Consider the following 19,421-nt stretch of genomic DNA (forward strand, 5'->3'; position numbering starts at 1 on the left):
TTTTTTTAATTTAATTTTTCTCATTCATTTAGGAAATGTTATCGATTGCCAGCAGTGTATTAAGTCCTTCAGAGTTATCTTCCTACCATTGCCTCTTTATTTACGACTTGCTCAATTTATTCGAGGCATATTCATAAGCCTAGTTTTAAGAATCTTTCTACATTTCACCAAATACAACTTGCCTGCGGTGCTAAGCTAGCGTTTACATTAGTTTCATTGACAATGATGAGAGGTACCTTTTTTCTTTATAATTAAATTCCTACCTCTTTTAAGGCCAGAAGTAGATTTTGCGTACTTTATTCTTCTCTTTGAACTTCTCCTTAAATCGCTCTGGCTGCCCAAGAGAAGCCTCCAGTTCCAGCTCATCACCGCCCCCTCAGCCAGTCTTTGTGGCGCAGATCATCTGTTTGTCCCAATTCTCTGTGCTTTCATTGATTTCCCACAAGAGGTGTGGTTTACCATAATTCTTTCATTAAGGTTTTGCAATATTGGATCAAAATGCCACTAACATATAATAAATGTAACTGACAGTTTCCACCAAAAGAAGAGGAAGATCTTTCCTTGTCAGTAGAAGCTTTTTTGGCAACAATCCCCGGGGGCCAAAACTAAAACAAAAAAAAGAACTAACCCTTAAAGCCGGGGAAAAGTTGGCCTCCTCCGAATCCGGCCTAACGGGGCAAAATCAAAAAAAAGCTTTCCGGAAAGAACCTTAAAAGGCCCCTCCTCCTAAAACAAACCTAAAATTTAACAACCCGGCAATTAAAAAACAAGCCAAATTGTTGAAAACTAAGTAATTAAAGTTACAGTTATGATCTCTCATTCAATATTAAAGTAACAGAAGGATTCTAAAGCTAGCATACTTAATTGGTAGCTTACAGTCCCTTTTTTCCAGTAATATCAAAGGTAATCTCATTGCAATGGTATATAGATGTACACACACACATACACACACGCACACACTTTGGAACTCGGCTTACCGATAAAAACTCTTGAAAGTTAATATGCTATTGAAAACATTAAGATTTTATTCTTTTATATGTAATTTAAAACCTATTTTAGTATATGTGCTACCAAAGCGAGCAAGTAATTTAAAACCTAAAAAAGTGTTTATGTTGGCAGTTTAAATCAATAGTCTGATAATTTGTTTCTTCACAGATACTAGATTATACTTGCAAATATTGCATATGTAATAATGCAAGGACTCTAATTTTCAATTTTTCTTTTAAATTTCTAGTATATCAAAGGCTATTATTAATACATTTTCTCTGTTTTTAACCCTTCAGTGAAAAAATAATTTTAATTGATTTAAATGAGAAAGAGTGACATTACCTGAGATAGTTTACGTAAGAAAATCACAAACTTTGTAAAGTATGTCCTGTGTATCATCCCACCTTTTTACAAACAACGCGTATTCATTTCTACAAAATTTTTTAAATTGGATTATTGGTTCTGACATTCAGGAAGATAAAATAAAACTAGTACCAATGTTACAGAACTTACTTAACGTTTAATCTATATCTGCTTCCTTTGGGACTATTGTCTTATTCATACTTTGTAATAAAATTAAACATGAAAATTGTCTATTAGTTTTTTCAAATTTGAAGGCTTGAGTTTTTATTGGTATTGTAAATGAAACAGATGGATTGCAAAACTCCAAATAAAATGTTTCATTTCAGAATTTCTTCTAGCAGCTTTAATAGGGGTAAAGATTGAGAATAAGAACAGGAGTTAGAAGATTGGAGTTTAGAGAAAGCACAGATACAAGAGATGTAAAAAATGCATTATTATAAAATATTTCAATTAGTATGATTTAGAAGCATTGCAGAATTAATTTTTAAACTCAGATTTAATATGAATAGCTCCATACCCTATATTGAATCATAAATCTGCTATTTCAACTTGAAGATAGTCATAACTTTTTTCTTGGTAATTTTGTCTTTTACAATTTCTAATACTAGTTTTAATAGATGCTGAGATTTTTAAGCATTGTGGAAGAGTTGTTCGTTTTAGTACAATTTTTACTGTTTAACCTGTTGCGATTGCTGTGATGTTTTTTTTTCCTAATTGATACTGCTTTCTACAAATATCAAACTTCATTGCTTAAATGTCTGCATAAAACACTTTGAAGAAAAAATAGATGATAGCTGATGATTTTTTTGAATCTCATTAAACTTGGTTATTCAGTTTCTCATCCTAGTTCATTATTTCAGGAAATTGCAAGAATTGAATATGTTGTCTAAGAGAACACTTTAAACTCCTTCTCAAAAGAATTACATCGACAGTTAACAAGTTTTTAAAAATTGTGGAATGATAATGCGAGGTGTAGCAGGACATAAGATCTAGTTACGCCACTGCTATTTGTGACCTTAACCAAAAACTGGTCACGTAACCTCTCCCAAGCTTCATTTTCTTCATCTGTAAAACCAAGGTGATTAATACCTCTCTTACAGGTGGTTGTGAGAATTAAATGAGTCGATGAATATAAAGCTTATGTATAATGGTGTTGATTATTATAAAGCTTATGTATAATGATGTTGATTATATAATCATATAATGAGTTTGCTTATAATATAATGATGCTCATTACATTATTCTAAGCTTATTAGGACAGGGAGCCAGTCTGGTGCTTCACCGCTGTAGCCCTGAGGGCCTAGCACTGTGCCTGGCATGTAAGGGATCAGTAAATATTTGTGTTGATAAATAAAAAAGTAATTAACCACAGATTGCTTCTGTTGGGCCATGGGCCTCAACTTAGCTTCTCTTTTTAAATTTTTAGTTAAGTTTTTCTGCAATTGCTTCATTCCTTTCAAGCTCACATTTGCATAGGTTAAAAAACGCTAGACTTTGGATTTTAAAGTGTTGGGAGCTTTCACCTGTACTTTTAGAATGTTCTGTCATTCTAAAACCTTCCCTGTGGAGGTAGCCAAGTGAGTTCATGTGCAGAGGATGCATAACTTAGGGAACTTCCAAGTCTCACTGAATCGAAGTAAGAAGGATCAGTAAAGGAAAAAAAATCTGATTTCTCCTTTGATTATCACTGATAACAGTTGTTTAGTTCTTCATTCCATGTGGCTGATGACACAAATAAATGACTTAATGGAAATGAGCTCCATACCTGGGATCTGGTCCTACCTTAGCTGCCTTTAAGGTACACGGTCACGAGCAAGCCACTCACCTTCTCTAAGAACATGTCCCTACTCATAATTAGCTAGTTAAGTCCTACCCCACAAGAACTTTGTGACCCTCGGGTGACGTGCATGTACCATGAAGTGCTGTGCTTGTCAGCGTTGTTAACCTGTTGGTACCATCGACCCTTATGGCCATCTGGGGAGGCTCCTCTCAGAATGATGTTTCTAAAAGCAGGAAATACTTAGGATTACAAAGAAATACAATTATACAGAAATATAGTTATCAAAATATTATTAAAGTGATACAGTAATATATGGTTCTTTGTCAAAATACCTACCCCATGGAACGTTATTGCTGTAGGTTTCAACCGCAGTAATTTTGAAGTGACAACGATTATAAATGTTTTGAGATACCTGTAGCAACTATTATGTGATTTCTGTTGGTGTCAAAAATCACCAGTATTGCTAATACCACTGTTGTGTGTTGCTTGTATTTATAATTGAAAGAAATGCTAAGCCTCAGAAGTTAATGAAAATAAAGTTATAAATTGCTTTTTCTCATCTAAGAGTATTTTAAAAAATATATTACTACTTCAGATGCTCACTGTGTATTTTTTAAAATGACAATTTATAGATTATATGAAATTTAGTTTTATTAATTTTTGGAATTAAAGTTTAAGGTTTTGAATATCAAAATAAACATTTCCAAAGAATCTTAAGTTTTAGTTACAAATCTAGATATACAACTTATGTAACTGATTCTATCATAAATGATTGTTTTTAGAGCTGTTATTTTAAAGGTATTAAACTTCTTTTCTAAAATTATTGCCAGGATCAGCCAAGATCTTGCTCTCATTGCTCGGGAAATCAACGATGTAGCAGGAGAGATAGATTCAGTGACTTCATCAGGCACTGCCCCTAGTACCACAGTAAGCACTGCCGCCACCACCCCTGGCTCTGCCATAGACACTAGAGAAGAGGTAGGAGATCTTCATGGAGAAATGCATAAGGTTCTTTCTTTTCTTTATTTCTTTTGCTTTTAGCTTTTTGCTTAGTTTATTTTAGTTCTGTCCATCCTCCCTGTTTGCATGAAGCTCTGCGTTTTCCAACTTTTCTTTTATGTTTTTGTAACAAAACTAGCAAAGGCTAACATTTGGTCTACTATTAAGTTGTAAAATTATTTTTAAAAGTACTTTGCTAATTATTGATGCTTAGTTTCACTTAAAATATGAATATAAATGGCATCTGAAAAGCAAACCAGAATTTGATAAACGATTGTATAAAGTATCTATTATGTTTGGCTATGAAAATACTTCAATTAAAAAGGTATTTTCATAGCTAGTTACCTAGGAGATAGATATCTTTAATAGCAAAGGAAGAAAAATTCTATAGTTTTCACTACTTTAAATATTCTGTTGACGAATACACACACACACACACACACACACACACACAAATACTTTGCAAATTGAAATATACATACAGAAGTATATATGCAGATAAAGACTCAGTTTTGAAACATTCTTGTGAACGCTGGAGTGTGAGTTAGCATACAGACTCTTGCCCTTCCAGCCCCAGAGCTTCTGCTCTCAACTCCAGGGGTCCATTTGCATAACATTGCTCCAGGAGACATCTTAAGATATAAGCTTAATGGTACTCTGGTCATGTCTGCTCTCTGATCTGGTGCAGAAGGAACCCGAGACTGGCATTTGAAAGAATGAATTAGATTTATTAGGACAAAGCCACACTCATTTGTTTAATTTTCTTCTGGCTGTTTTCCGCTACAATGTCAGAGTCGAGTAGTTGGACAGAGATTGTATGGCTGCAACGCCTAAGATATTTATTCTCTGGCCCTTTACAGAGAAAAATTTGCCATACTCTCATACTGAAGATTTCACTTCCTTAATTTATAAAATAATATTCTCAATAGTAACCCAAAATGGCTAGCCTTTTTGACAGATTTAATTCTGGTAAACTATGCTACTAATATTTTCTTCAGTTGCTTTTTGTCACATTCATTTTATAATCTAGTTCTTCAATGGTCATTTTTTGGTTTTTTTCCCCTTCATATGTTATCTAATTTGTTGAATGATGTTTCATCAATCTGTGTAGTTTTGTTACCACATTGATCAATTGTATATAAAATCATCCTTATTGGTAGAAACAAAAAGATCATCTTGGTGGCAAGACATACACAAGTCTTCTGGTACATTTAAAATGATAAAAGATATTATTTTCTCGGCTCTCTAACTAAATTTTATCTAACATGATTTACATTCACTCAGACCAGTAAAATTATTCAAACATCTCATCGAATAGACTTTCATTCTTTTTTGTTTTATTTCTGAATATCCTACTAAAGTTTATTCCTTCTTCAGTAAACCTAAGTATTGTATGTGTGTAATTTCCACTGTAGGTGGCAGTATAGCCTTTTTATTGGAATATGTAATATCTGTAGCATTGTTAAAAGTTTATCTGATGAAGACCAAAATACTTATGTTGTGGATTTAAAATTTTCTTCCTTTTGTAAACTTAATTCGAATTTACAATTTGTGTATCTGTGAAGAAATTTGGCACCTGGATATGGGGAGGAAAAAGAATAAAACAAGATAGGAAACTAAAAGAAACAGAAACATTATTTTACAGTGGTAAGGCAATGTGAGTAAAACGAACTCCTTGTCATCTACGTGGCTCACCTTTCCCAAGTTACCATCTGTTTTCCATTTGGGAGAAACATAATCCATGGAAGAATCAGATTTATAATAGCTATATTATTTTGGATTTTGAAAATAAAATCTATGTAGATGAACATCTATTATATAAAACAGATAATTTTGAAGTGCTTATAAAAGTGAAAGAGTAATTGGTTTATTGAAGATCATATGCTTCTGTTACTACCTGAGAATAAAATAACTTCTGTCTAATCATAAAAATTGTAATGCCAATATCTGTGCTTTTCCAAACAACACTGTTCTCATAGGGATTTGCTTTTGTCCTGTTAGTTGGTCGATCGTGTTTTTGATGAAAGCCTCAACTTCCGAAAGATTCCTCCATTAGTTCATTCTAAAACACCAGAAGGAAACAACTGTCGGTCTAGTGATTCAAGACCTCAGCCGTCAGAGCCTCCTGATCACTTAACAATTACGAGGCGGAGAACCTGGAGCAGGGATGAAGTAAGTGAAACACAAATATTAAACGGCAGAGGGGCCACATCCCATTGATGCAAAGGAGGAACTGTCCGATAAATAGGGCTGGGAAGAAAGTGCTTTTCTTTATGGGTAGAATGAAATTTCATCTTGACATCACGTCATATGCAAATAATTAACTCCAAATGAATTACGTTCCTAAAGGATGAAAGCAAAACTTTAAAACTTTTAGTAAAAAAATATGGGTAAATACCTTTCAACAATGTAGTAGAAAATGATTCTTAAAAGACATAAGAAGTTTTGACTTCAAAATAAAAAATTGATAAATTCGAGTATATAAAAGGACTTCTGTGAAACATATAGCCAAGAAAGGATTAGTATCTACAATATATAAAGAACTCATACCAATCAGTTAAAAAAGACAAGAGCAACTCAATAGAAAAAATCTGCATGAAAACATGAACAGTGTTTCACCAAAGGGAAATTACCTAAGACGTACAAAATACGAAGAGATGTTCAACTTCATGGGTATTCAGAGAAATACATTCAAGACTACAGGGAGATTATTTTATACTCATTCAATTGGCAGCACATTAAAAAGTCTTAGAATATGAAATGTTGGAGAAGATGTAGATAATAGGTTTTCGTTTGTGTTGCCGGTAGAGGTTCAATTACTGCAATAACTTTGGAAAAGTTTGACCCTGTTTCCTAACGTTGAACATATGCACATCACATGATCTAGTAGTTTTACTGCGTATATGCCCAAGAGAAATCCTTTCCTACTGACACCAGAAGTCATGCACAGGAATACTCATGGTAGCACCGTAGACAATAACAAAAACTTGGAAACAGTCTAAGTGTTTATGTAGAAAAGTGAGTGTATATAGTGATCACAAATTGAACAATTACAGCCATGTACCACATAAGGCCGTGTCAGTCCACGACAGACCGCATACATGGTGGTGGTTCTGTAAGATTAAAATGGACCTGAATTTCCTGCAAGAGATAGAAGGCTATGTTGTTCAGGCAGAGCTATTTTCCTCTCATGGGAACAGTGTCTGTGGGGCTTGGCAGTAGACTCCCTCTCACTCATCTCAATTTTGAGTGCACAGGTGACACCCCAGTCCATCATCCACTGACCTGTTTCAGTACAGGGGAGCCCATCTCCCCAGCGCTGCATACTCAGAGGGCATGACAGCCCCCTCGAAGTCTAGCTTACTGGTTTTCAGAATACATGGCTGTAAATTCTTCGCTGACTTTCCAAGGTCCTGCACAAGGACGCAGATCCACGAGAGCCTCCTTAACGAGAATTCAGTGCCACTGCCTCTTCAGTAAAGACTTTCTGTGGCAGCGTGGGACCAGCCTGTCCCTATACTTTGGAAATATTTCAGGTTGTAATACTGTAAAGCATAGATAAGTTTTATTTCTTCCATCAATTTAGCGCTAGAGAGAGCCTTTTGTGCCAGATATGATAAAAATGAAAATATTTACTCAAGACAGAAATAAAGCAAATAAGTGATAGAAAAAGGAAAGCAAGGGAATGATGAATGGGATTCAAGGTATTTTCTTATCTGTACTCATTCTGGCCCAAGGTCTAGGAGGATAAATTCCTCTAAATGTAATTAAACTATGTGGAAGAAGTTTACATTTTTAAAGGAATGAAACATCTAGATTGATAGTTACCTCAAGGTTAATATCTGAAATTTTTTAATACATTATGACGCTGAAACACACTTTATGAAGTAGAAAAAGAGAGAGACCCTTTTCAGTTATAATCTTGCCTTAGACTATCCCGCCCGTTCTCACTTCATCCTAATTAATGTATGTCTTCCACTCTTACTTGATTTGTTTTCTCAAGGCACATAAAATACTGTTATGCTTAAGAAGCCTTTCATTGCCTTTGTCACTTTTTATATTCTAAATAACCTTTTATCTCCCACGAATTCAAATCCTTGTCATTCTCAAGACCTAGTTTTCCATTGTGCCTTGCTTATAAATGCCAACACTCTCTGAACTCCCTTTCATCAGAATTCATACAGCACTTAGAAAATTTTGCAGTTATTTACTTTTTTTATAGAATGTTTAGCAATATTTCCTACACAGTACTGTTATCTCCCCTACTGATCTTTAAAGCTTCTTAACATCCAAAGCCATATCTTATTTTCTGGATTTTTCTACAGACCCGGATGCAGTTCTGACAGTGTAATAGGCTGATTTTGGAAGTCACATCGAGCCCCAAGTCCAGTCCTTTTTCTGATGTTCTGCACTAGCTATGCCTGTCATAGTTTAGCCTGTGACAGATTACAGCTCGCAGGCCAAATCCAGCTTGCCACCTGTTCTGTAAAGTTTATTACAGCACAGCCATGCCCACTTGCTTGTGCTTTCACACTACAATGAGATTGTTGAGTGGTAATGACAGACCGGTGGACGTTTACAGAAAAAGTTTGCTGACCTCTAGTTTTGCCCATGAACCTCAACTGGGGAGGTCCCAACCCTCGTCATAGAAACTTATTAAGTAAATTTAAAAAAATGTATCCATCTCACTAGACTCTGACCTGGAGAGCAAGGATTATAATCTTAATCTCTATACTCATGTTATTTGGCGAAAGAATAGTAAATTTAGTATTCTGAATTATTTTATTTCCCCTTTTATGATCATTTGAATTGGAGGCATGAGAGACAGGATCATGATAGTAACTGAAGGTAGGATGATAGGGATTTTTTGAAAATGACCAAAACAGTTTATTGAATGAAAAGGAACTCCTTTGTTAGTATCAATTCCTCTTTCTCAGTTTAGTTATACTGTACTCTGATTACATTCTTCTTTGTTTTTTTTGTTGGCATAAATACTCAATGCCCCTAAATACAGTGAGTTACGACTAGCGTTCTTGGTGGTGATACAGTACAGTGGTGATACTTTAATGTACTTTTTTCTTTGGCTGTTTCAGGTCATGGGAGATAATCTGCTGCTGTCATCAGTCTTTCAGTTCTCTAGGAAGATAAGACAGTCTATAGATAAAACCGCTGGAAAGATCAGGTACTGTTTTGTTACTCAAAACTCCTTGCTTATATTATTATGGGTGCCTGTTGCACTTTATTCTCAAGCCTGCCGCCACAGCTGTTAGGACCTAGTGAAGCCAGTGGCACTGAATCTTAATGCTGCCAGAACCATGTTCTTTCCTTTTTAGGTATAAATAATAGCCATAAACTAGACAGCATGAAGGGGACAAAAAGAGAAATAAATGTCCCAGATAATTAGACCATTTATAACCAAAAGTTAACTGCTATAATCACTACAATTAATTTTATTAATAACCAGAAAAAATGTTCTCTTTCACAAAATAATATTTAAATTAACAGACTCTGGAGACGACTTTTATAAGACCTGACTTTACTCTCCTTTCAGCTTCCTCCTCAGTAAAGGGGAGAGAATATGTATTCTTATAAGACTCAAAAAATGTATGTAAAAAGCCCTTAGTTGAAAACTAGATTTTCTTATTCATTGGCTATTTGTTTACATTGAATCATAATGATTTTCTCGGCGTCTGACCCCTTCACTAGCCTTGAGCCTTGCATACAGGGACGATGTTGGGTTGAACTTCACATTCCTCAGTTCCTTGCTGTGAAGTACGTCCGGTATCATCTCTCGTCATCCCCTGGCCCTCTCACTTGACCTTGTTCTTGACAAGCTAACACCTCTCTCTGTCCTTCAGGACTTTAATTGCATGGCAGTTTCTCGAAGAACCCTTCTCTGAGCTCCTCAAGTGCCCTTGCTGTGGGCTCCCACAGTATCACCTTTTATATTTCCCTTCTTAAACTTAGGCTGAGTGTGATTACCTGCTCACGTGCTTGCCTTCTGCGCTGCATTGTGAGGGCATCAAACCAATGCTGGACAGATACTGTGCAGTCCAGAATCAATCAGTGATTGAATTTGGAGACTTTATTCTCATTTAAGATCCTTTTAATCAGTGTTTATTTATTTAGCCCTTTGGCTAATAATCCTTCCAGCCTGCCCTAATTTTAGAGTAAATTTTTAATGGAGTTAAATTCAAAATGATAATTATATATCACTATCACCTGCATTGAATACTTGAGCCAAATTTGAGGCATGACTCTCTAGGCGTTAATAAGTAAGCATGTGCTTGGGCCCGTCAGGTTTAGGTCATGTGTGATAACTAAATGGTTAAGCTTAATTTTTTTTTCTTGCAAATTTCAGTCAGGCTTTATCCCAGGGAAGAGTGGACTTCCTTTGTGTCTGGCCACATAGTGTGTTACCAACTCCTAGGAGGATAGGTTGTCATGGTGAAGGAGAGCTCTCATAGATCAGCAGATTTGGGATGATGAGTTACTAAGGGCATACACGTACATTACCTCACTCAAGAGGTTATTAGAGTGCTAATTACTTAATCACTGAGTATGATTACAATAAAAACAGTGGGCTCATTTATAAGCCCAATCAGAAATAATAAAATGTGTTATTTATAACAGCATACAACTAATTTAATTTCTATAAAATCCATTATGAGCCTTAACATGTGCACATTTTTTAATTTAGAAAGGATCCACTGAAATTCTATAGTTATTATACTTTATATTTCCTCTTTGTAACTGGGGATTTTCATAATAAGATAGGAGTGATTGGGCTTGGATTGAGTAAAAATTGTGAACAGTAAATTACAGATAGTATTAGGATCAAATAATGAAATTAAAACAAATTGTATGTACTTAGCAGAAACAGCTAACTTACTACAGGTTGACCTGCTCAAATAAATGAGCTAGAATGTAAATTTTATGAGAACAGGGGTCTTTGTTTAATTATAAAGTGCCTAGAATATACTACATAACTATTTGTTGATGAATGGATACTAAATTATTCTGTAAGAAATTGTTTATTTAAAACCCATAGGGATAGTGCTCACTTCGGCAGCACATATACTAAAACTCACAGGGTTATATAAGAATTGATAAAGGTAAATTATCTTAAAAAACAGTGGATGGCAACATAGTGGTGGTCATTAAAATAACTTGTAAAATTATATGAACAAGGTGCTCCCTAAGAAAAGCCAGACTTTCCATTGCTTTTTTAACTGTTAAGGCAGTATGCCTCGTATTCCAACCAAACTTAGAGTGGCTATCAGTATACTTCACTGATATTCCTTTGAAAAAGTAAAGATATCATTAAATGAAAAGACCAAGGTACAGAAGGGTAAATATATTATGAGGGAAGAAATATATGTATATAATATACATACACATAATAGATATAATGTGCTTTTTCTGAAATATTTGTAATTCGAAATCATGTTCTGTAATATTTTTGTTAAAAATATAAATTTAAAAATAAAGTGAAAATAAGACAGAACTGTGTGAATTAACTATTCTTTTTAAAATAAGGAGAATATATATTCATATTCTCCTAAAAGGCAATAAAATGAAGAGAGAGTCTGGTGCATTGATAAGGAATATAAAGATGTGAGCTCAAGATACAAAAGAAGGCTCCAGGTATTTTACATAAAAATACTTCAGAAATTCATTGATACTATAGCTTAATTTATTTCTAATTCCTATAAAAAATTTAAATATAATGAAACCATGTCTGAACATGGTTTGTGAATTTTAACATTCCATGCACATATAATTTTATATTGCTTATAGGCTGAAATATAATGCATTTCATCAAGTGTTTGAAGAGTATCAATAATAATGGTAAAAACACATTGAACATCATTTTTATTGTAAGCCTAATTAGTTTAAGAGAAGTCTTGAAGATGATTTTTTCAAAAACTATTTCAAAATTAGTTTCTTTAATACTGTATTTAAGGTGTTCTTAGAAAAAAAAAATTTTAAAATACATTTAAGCTACTATAAAAGTGGGTTGCTTTATCTTCCGTAAATTTCGAAGGATGAACTGTTTAGCTAAATTTTACGTGACTCTGGATAGTCAAAAACTAGGCGAAATGAGAGGGCTAGGGGATGATGAGAGATGACACTGGATCAATTTATGCAGAATTTGTTAAGAAGTTTGGACTTCAAATATGGGTCCTCTTGATACACCAGTGTTATCCATAAAAATGCCATGTAAATCTCATTGTGTGGTCATGTGACCTGCCAAATAGAAAACCATGAATTCTTCTTACCTGTCAATGGGGATCCCGCGTTATTTCATTTCACCTACTGAAATGTAAGTCTTCCTTCCCCAATAATTGGATCCTCATCCCCTCAGTCATTCAATAGATTTTCATGGAGTACCTGCCTTTGTACCATTCTTTCTTCCTGTTGACTGTTCTTTACCACAGAATATCTTTCTCTGTCTGCACTGAACTCATCCCTACTTTCCTCTAAAGAAATACGTTTTGTAACCTTGATATTTAATTAAAGTTGAGATCAAAGAACACATTGATTGATTGATTGATTGTCTCACTGATTGATTTTACTGTCTCAGAAATTTGACACAATTTAGAAAGTTAAAAAAATAGGTATATAAAAGTACCTCAATAAAATTTGTTTGCTGTTTTGTTGCTTTCAGTTTGAGTGTTGAGAACTTTTGGGGGATTTTTTTTTTTTTTTTGACTCAGGAACCACAGGTGACCATTCTAAGCCATTTTCACCACAGGTGAAATATATATGGTTTAACAATTTGAGTAGCACAAGCATTAAAGCATTATACCCAGTAACCATTTTCTGGCAAAATTCACTGCATTTTCAGCTCTGTGTGGCTAAGCACTGACTTCCTACATTGTATGAGTTCTTTGAAGTGCTAAGTTGGTCCATGAAATAAGTCATTTTTGTTTGTTTGTTTTTTGGCTTAAACAACAGAAATTTATTTTCTCACAGTTGTGCAGGCTAGAAGTCCAAGATCAAGCTGTTGGTAGGTTTGGAGTCCCACTAATCCTAAAGCTGTTAGGACTCTTACAACATCTAATAATTTAGTTATGCCTTAAAATCATAGTCATTAGGATAACAGCTCTCAGATGGCTGGTAACAATGTTTAGTTTTTTGAGTTTAGAAAATTTAACAGTAGATCAGAATATTCTTATATCAGATTCTAGAATCATTATTGCCTTTTAAGCATCGTTGTGTATAATCGTAGATGTTCCAGACTTGATTTGATATTAATGAATTTATTGTTTTTAAATAAGTCGAACCTGGTATATTGATCTTTGAAGACATACAAATAAGAATGTAGTTTACTACTTGAATACTGATCATCTTTCCAATAGTGATAATTTACTTGTACAGTGTTTATGTTTACATAAGGCAATTAAACTAGATTTCCAGGCTCAATGAAGAAATTTAAAAGAAACCAAAAGGGTGCCTGGTCTTTACATCTCTTTAAAACTGGTGAGTCATTCTCAGATTCCAAAGTATTGGGGTGAGAAGGATACCTCATTTGACAGACAAATCAAAAATTTGTGGTAATTTATTTTGTCACATAACATATTTGAGCTTAGTTTCTAACATAAAGGTAATTATCTTCATTGGCAATTGTTTTTATCAAAAGAATAATGTTTTAACTTCTAACAGGTAATTATGTATAATATACTAACAAGAATTAAGATTTTTAAAGAAAAGCACAGTAAGTATTCAGTTTTCAACCTTTAATGTTCACACTTTGTTCGATTAATAAGATTATTTTTTCTATATAAAGAGATCTTAACAGGAACAATTGTCTATACCTAAATCAGCCTATTTTTAACTTAATTTCATCTTACGTGTATAAGGTATATGTTCTATCTGAACAAGGTTGTATTTTCATTATAAGTGGTGGTTATATGGTTAATTATAAATAATAGATAAAATTTGGGGGTTTACATCATCACCTACACTTGTTTTATATTTGATTTTCAATAAAGAATGAGATCATTACAAAAGGGTTTATGTATATTTTTATTACCACTCAGTTACTTTTTTAATACAGATTTCTCATATAAATGAGTTTATTGGTAATATTGGCTCAGTATTTGATTTGCAGTTTATATAATGTTTAGTGGGGTTTTTTTATCCTGGTGTAACATTGAAAAGATATATTGTTTTTGTATTGTAAAAAATGTGATCATTTCTAAAATATACAAAGTAAAATGCTTACATTTTCGATTTATAGAATATTATTTAAAGATAAGGATCGGAACTGGGATGAAATTGAAAGCAAGTTAAGAGCCGAAAGTGAGGTTCCTATTGTGAAGACCTCGAGCATGGTATAGTAATTTTTCTTTACTATTAAAACATTTTAATAGCCAGGTTTTATTTTAAGGAAATGATATGCTTATTTTTGAACTGTTTGTTGATTTACATTTTTAAAGGAAGATATAAATACACAAATTTGGGAAATTTTATGCCTTCCACTGTCTTCCACAGGCATTTAAAATGTTGATTACTTCAAAATTACAGAGGGTTTGAAGAGGAACCTTTTTGTTTCTCACTGTTACACATTCTTATTCTTGTAATAATTACACGTTGTAAATAGGCAATTTTGAAATAAGAGCCAAACTCAAATATGAGTTGACATGAGTCATTTCCATTTGCTTAACAGTTTGCTTGTCTCCTCCTCAAGAATTTGTATAGATGTTTCTTGGTCAGGGAATCATCCTAAAAGTGAAATTGGCAGTTTATACATTTTCCAAAGAAAATTCTTGGGCACGTCTACAAAATTGTTGCAAGGTTGATCAATACATGTTTTTCAAAATCTTTTCTTATACAGTAGTATTATTTTGAACTTTCATCTGCCATTCATTGAAAAAAGTAATTCTATTTCAACATTTTAAAATTTGAATCTTGTTTACTAGATATTATAATTATTTTATATCTTGAAATTTGTTGCTACAAATGTAGTGCCAGGTAGATAATGGTAAGTATTCCAAGAAAATTGAGTATGACAGTGATTGCTTATCAAATAAAAATGTTTTTCATAAAGTAAGCCAGTTTTTGTGATTATTTTCCCTACAGGAGATTTCTTCCATCTTACAGGAGCTGAAACGAGTTGAAAAGCAGCTACAAGGTAGATTTACTACTGAATGAAGTAGAAAGTGCTAGCAAGTTAGGACAAGTGCATTCTAAGTGGTATTTCTTAAAATAGTCTTATTATTAGAACATTATTTGATTAAATGTAATGACATAATGGATAAAAGTACAGAGTTCTCCATATCTAAATTACTCATAAAAAGGAAGCTTAAAACCCAGTATAAATAATTAAAAAGACAATAATATTAAATTTGATGCATATTGCTAGGTGTTACAAACTAATTCACAGTATTTATTATATGTTAGCCTATTTTATATACATGTACATACTAATATATGAAAAATATTAAAATTATCGAAGTGTGTATGTAGCTGAAAATGCTTATAGACAATTAGCATTTATTTGCTAATTGTTTTCCAATTGACAATTCTTAAATTATATTTGTAGTGTAACCCAAATGAACTTGTATTCTAACACAAATAATAATAGTTTGGATGAAAAAGCAATGAGTGCATATTGGCCACAGGGACCAGATGAGGGGAGAGAAGAGAGGGTGGGGCTCTACTCCGACAAGGACATTGTTTTGGTGTGTGTCACATCTTCACCACCCATTAACGCCTCTGTTGGTTCTTGACTTAGAAGGCTTGGGTGGTACAACAAGCGGATTCCAGATTGAACTGCTAATTCTCCTCAGTTTTTATTGTTTGAATTGTCTTAGGTGTAATATGATAGTCTTGGCTAAGTGATTAACCTTTATTCAGCCTCAGCATATCTAAGGGTTCAGATACACCCTCATGAGCAAAGGTGGCTTAACATGGTTGTTAGCCGATACAGTCAGTGGGATGTACTTTAAAAAGACCTTATGTGATTCTTAAATTCGTGATGCCTCCTTCTCCCAACTCCCCATTCCACCCAGTGCCAAGTTGAAAATCCCTGCCTAAGGTTTTTCCCTCGCCCACTCAAAGATCTTTCGGATTGAAAACTCGTCTTAACTGGCCCCTCCCAAGGAGGTAGCAAGGTCTCTTTGGCCTGCTGGAGTGCCATGGATGTTGGTATCTAGGGTATAAGGGGTCCTCATGATTCAGTGTTACATGCTCACTTGCACACGGCTGATGTCCTGGCACTCCCGCCAGGACAAATGACCACATGCTGTGGTCGCACTGAAAGTGTGCTGATAATTCTTTCAGTTTCCCCAATCTTCAAGTTACTCTGAACCCCATCATAGCAAGTAATCTCCAGTTATCTGAGTGATAAATACAGCTAGGAGTGTTTAATGAAATTATAACCAATATTTTCATTTATCCTCTCACAATAATGAAAGCAGATTTCGAAAAGATCTTTCCTAAATTCCACATCTCCGAAACCCAGTCTTCTAACAGGCTCTGAAATGCCCATAAGTGACCGTAGGCACCAGAGAAAGCAGGTTGGGTCTGTACAGTCAGCCCCAGAATTATCGAAAGTGGGGTTTTAAAAAGAGCATAGCAAGGATTAGCCACAATTAAGCACCAAATATAAGTATCAGTAGTCAAAATATTATCCACGCCATGAGCAGCGTTTACATACAAACTTAGCTGTGTCTACAGTTATATCATTTTTCCCCCATTCCCTTTTTCCCTTCAGCGATCAATGCCATGATCGACCCGGACGGAACGTTGGAGGCCCTGAACAGCATGGGGTTTCCCGGTGTCATCTTGCCATCTCCACCCAAGCAGAAGTCCAGCCCCGTGAATAACCACAGCAGCCCCGGTCAGACACCGACACTTTGCCAGCCAGAAGCTAGGGTTCTTCATCCTGCTGCTCTCTCAGTCTCAGCTGAATTTGAGAATGCAGAGTCTGAGGCTGATTTCAGCATACATTTCAATAGGTTCAACCCTGACGGGGAAGAGGAAGATGTTGCAGTACATGAATGACTTTCTCTTGATTGTTAGAAAATAATTACCTGTGGAATGACTAGGAATTTTGGAAGCAGCATAGTGTTGAGTTGTACAAAACACGACAGCTTGGTCAAGTACAATCTTATTATCTCTGGCTTCTGAATTTTATTTATTTATTTTTTCCCGTAATGTGGTATCAAACTCATCCTTTCAGACCACTTAGATAACCACTTGATGCACATATAAGAAAAAGCAGATGTGGCAATTTCACCTTTTGTAGTTTTATGATTTTCAGATTGAATCATATCATTGCATTCTTTCCCTTCATAGATCCTTGTTTTTGTTTTTTTTTTAAGCCGTGCTGTGACCTACAAGCAAACTAAATACGCAGCATATCTGACCCCCACGTCTCCTGTGCCAAGCTGCTCACTGAAATGGACTTTCTTCATCTGTACAGATTTGTTAAACACTTATATTTGCTTCTTAATAATAGGATTTATATTAGTACTCATTACCATTGGATACGATGACACATTACTCTCCACAGTCAAATCAACCTTTCAAAACAGTCGTTCTTGTGTTCTAAAATTTTCCAACATATATGTGATTTATATAACTTTGTTGCTACGTAAATTGTCTTGGGGTTTACGAAGATGAACTATTATGTTTGCACTAAGATTTCTGGGAGTGGTAGGTGGACATATCTATATATCAATTAAGGACTAACTGTCTTTTTTTGTACATAGGAGATTGATACTGTATTTGTTTTAACTCCACAGTGTTTTACTCCACTTTCAAAAAGATGAATTTGACACTTTTTCAATTTGTTTTTATGGAAGTAAGATTTTGTCCCTCATTTTAAGGCAAATGATAACTAGAAAGATTAAACTAGACGGATAGTTTAAGTGGAGTATATTTTTAAAACTAAGAAACATGTACATTGTTTTCCCACGTTACTAAGTTTTTATGTGACATTGGAAAAAAAATTCCCTTGAAATGATCATGAAGTTAAAATTTTCTTCATTAGGAGACTTGGAGAACCAGTAGTCAGTCATAAGATTAGTTGATAGTTTCACTCCCAAGCAGTGAATTGCTTCTGTGTGTTTCCCTGTAGAACCCAATAGTAAATCCTGTCTCAGTCTTACTCATTTGTAAGAACCCTGCAAGATGACAACGACAGAGGCTTTGGGCCTGTGCTACCAAACAGGAAGCCTATGAAAAATACCTTCTCTAAACCTGCTTTTTCTCTTTCCGGTAAGGCCACATTTGGATAAGTTTAAAAAGAAAGTAATTATCTCTGTGTTTCCAGAACACTATAATTTGGGTGGATCTTAATTCAGTTAAGTATTATTAGTAGACTTGGAATTTCCCCTTGACCCCATCAGTCTCTAAAGGTTAAAACTGCAACCTTTGCAAATTTATGAAATGGTCTTTAATATTTCAACAATAATCCTATGCTACATTAGTTTTAAAGAACTAACTCTACACTTCAAACCTTTACAGGATTTGAAAAACCCTGTATTGTTGGGCCAGTTCATGAAGACTCAAAAACAAATCTTTTTTGTAGAGCTGTAGAAACAAAAGTCTGTTGTATAATGGATCTCATATTTTTCTTTAAATTAAAAAAAAGTAAATGAACTATTCTTCTTGAAAAACTAAATTCCCCATTCTATCTAATAAAGGAAGACTGAAAAGGGTTTTAAAGAACATGAATGGAAAGATACAAATGCTTTGAAGGAATGAATGAAACATTAAAACAGGGTCAATCCATTTGAAGAAAAAGTCAAACAAAATCACCATTGTTCTCTCTTTTATTTAATGTTTGGGTACTGATCATATTCACATGGAAGTACAAGGTAAGGAGTTGCTTAGGAAGATATTAGCATCTACTCTACTTACATTATTGTTTAAGTGTTTACACAGTTTTGTTTAATTATAAACATTTGGCCTTTTACTATGTTATTTTTATTTTTTATGAATACATTATTCACCTTATTTATTTTTGTTACATTTATTACTTATGTTATTTTGTTATGCATTTACAACTCCATTTTTAAATAAAGTGTTTCTGGAACTTTATACAATGATTGTACATTTTATTTCTTCTACCATCTGGATTGCTAATACTTCATTACTTCGCCAAGTACCCATTTATACACCGTTTCCAAAGCCTAGCAAAAGAAAGAATCCTTCAGTTCTAATTAATGTGTGAGAACAGTCAAGAGGGTAAGAGGAGGTGCAGGCTGCCTTTTTTCTTTTGACGTTTCTCAGCATATGCTCCCACCGGACCTCAGACCATCACATGGGGCCGTAG

The 19,421-nt window shown here is 34.2% G+C and overlaps 1 protein-coding gene across 10 annotated transcripts in view; it reads left to right on the forward strand.

Moving 5' to 3' along the window:
- Positions 1 to 19,186, forward strand: part of CEP170 (centrosomal protein 170) — a 126,120-nt gene extending 106,934 nt beyond the window's left edge. For 5 of the 10 annotated variants that reach the window (XM_011370078.2, XM_011370083.2, XM_023536568.1 and 2 more), the window contains 6 exons: positions 3,961 to 4,138; positions 6,131 to 6,301; positions 9,223 to 9,311; positions 14,376 to 14,469; positions 15,218 to 15,269; positions 16,854 to 19,186. In XM_011370078.2, the coding sequence (XP_011368380.1) occupies positions 3,961 to 4,138; positions 6,131 to 6,301; positions 9,223 to 9,311; positions 14,376 to 14,469; positions 15,218 to 15,269; positions 16,854 to 17,143 (874 nt within the window). In that variant the 3' untranslated portion in view covers positions 17,144 to 19,186. The remainder of the gene's footprint in view (positions 1 to 3,960; positions 4,139 to 6,130; positions 6,302 to 9,222; positions 9,312 to 14,375; positions 14,470 to 15,217; positions 15,270 to 16,853) is intronic. The other 5 variants (XM_011370076.1, XM_011370082.1, XM_011370079.2 and 2 more) reach the window with 4 other exon arrangements.
- The last annotated feature ends 235 nt before the right edge of the window (positions 19,187 to 19,421 follow it).

The sequence above is a fragment of the Pteropus vampyrus genome, unplaced genomic scaffold (assembly GCF_000151845.1).
Source record: "Pteropus vampyrus isolate Shadow unplaced genomic scaffold, Pvam_2.0 Scaffold159, whole genome shotgun sequence".
NCBI lineage: Eukaryota > Metazoa > Chordata > Mammalia > Chiroptera > Pteropodidae > Pteropus > Pteropus vampyrus.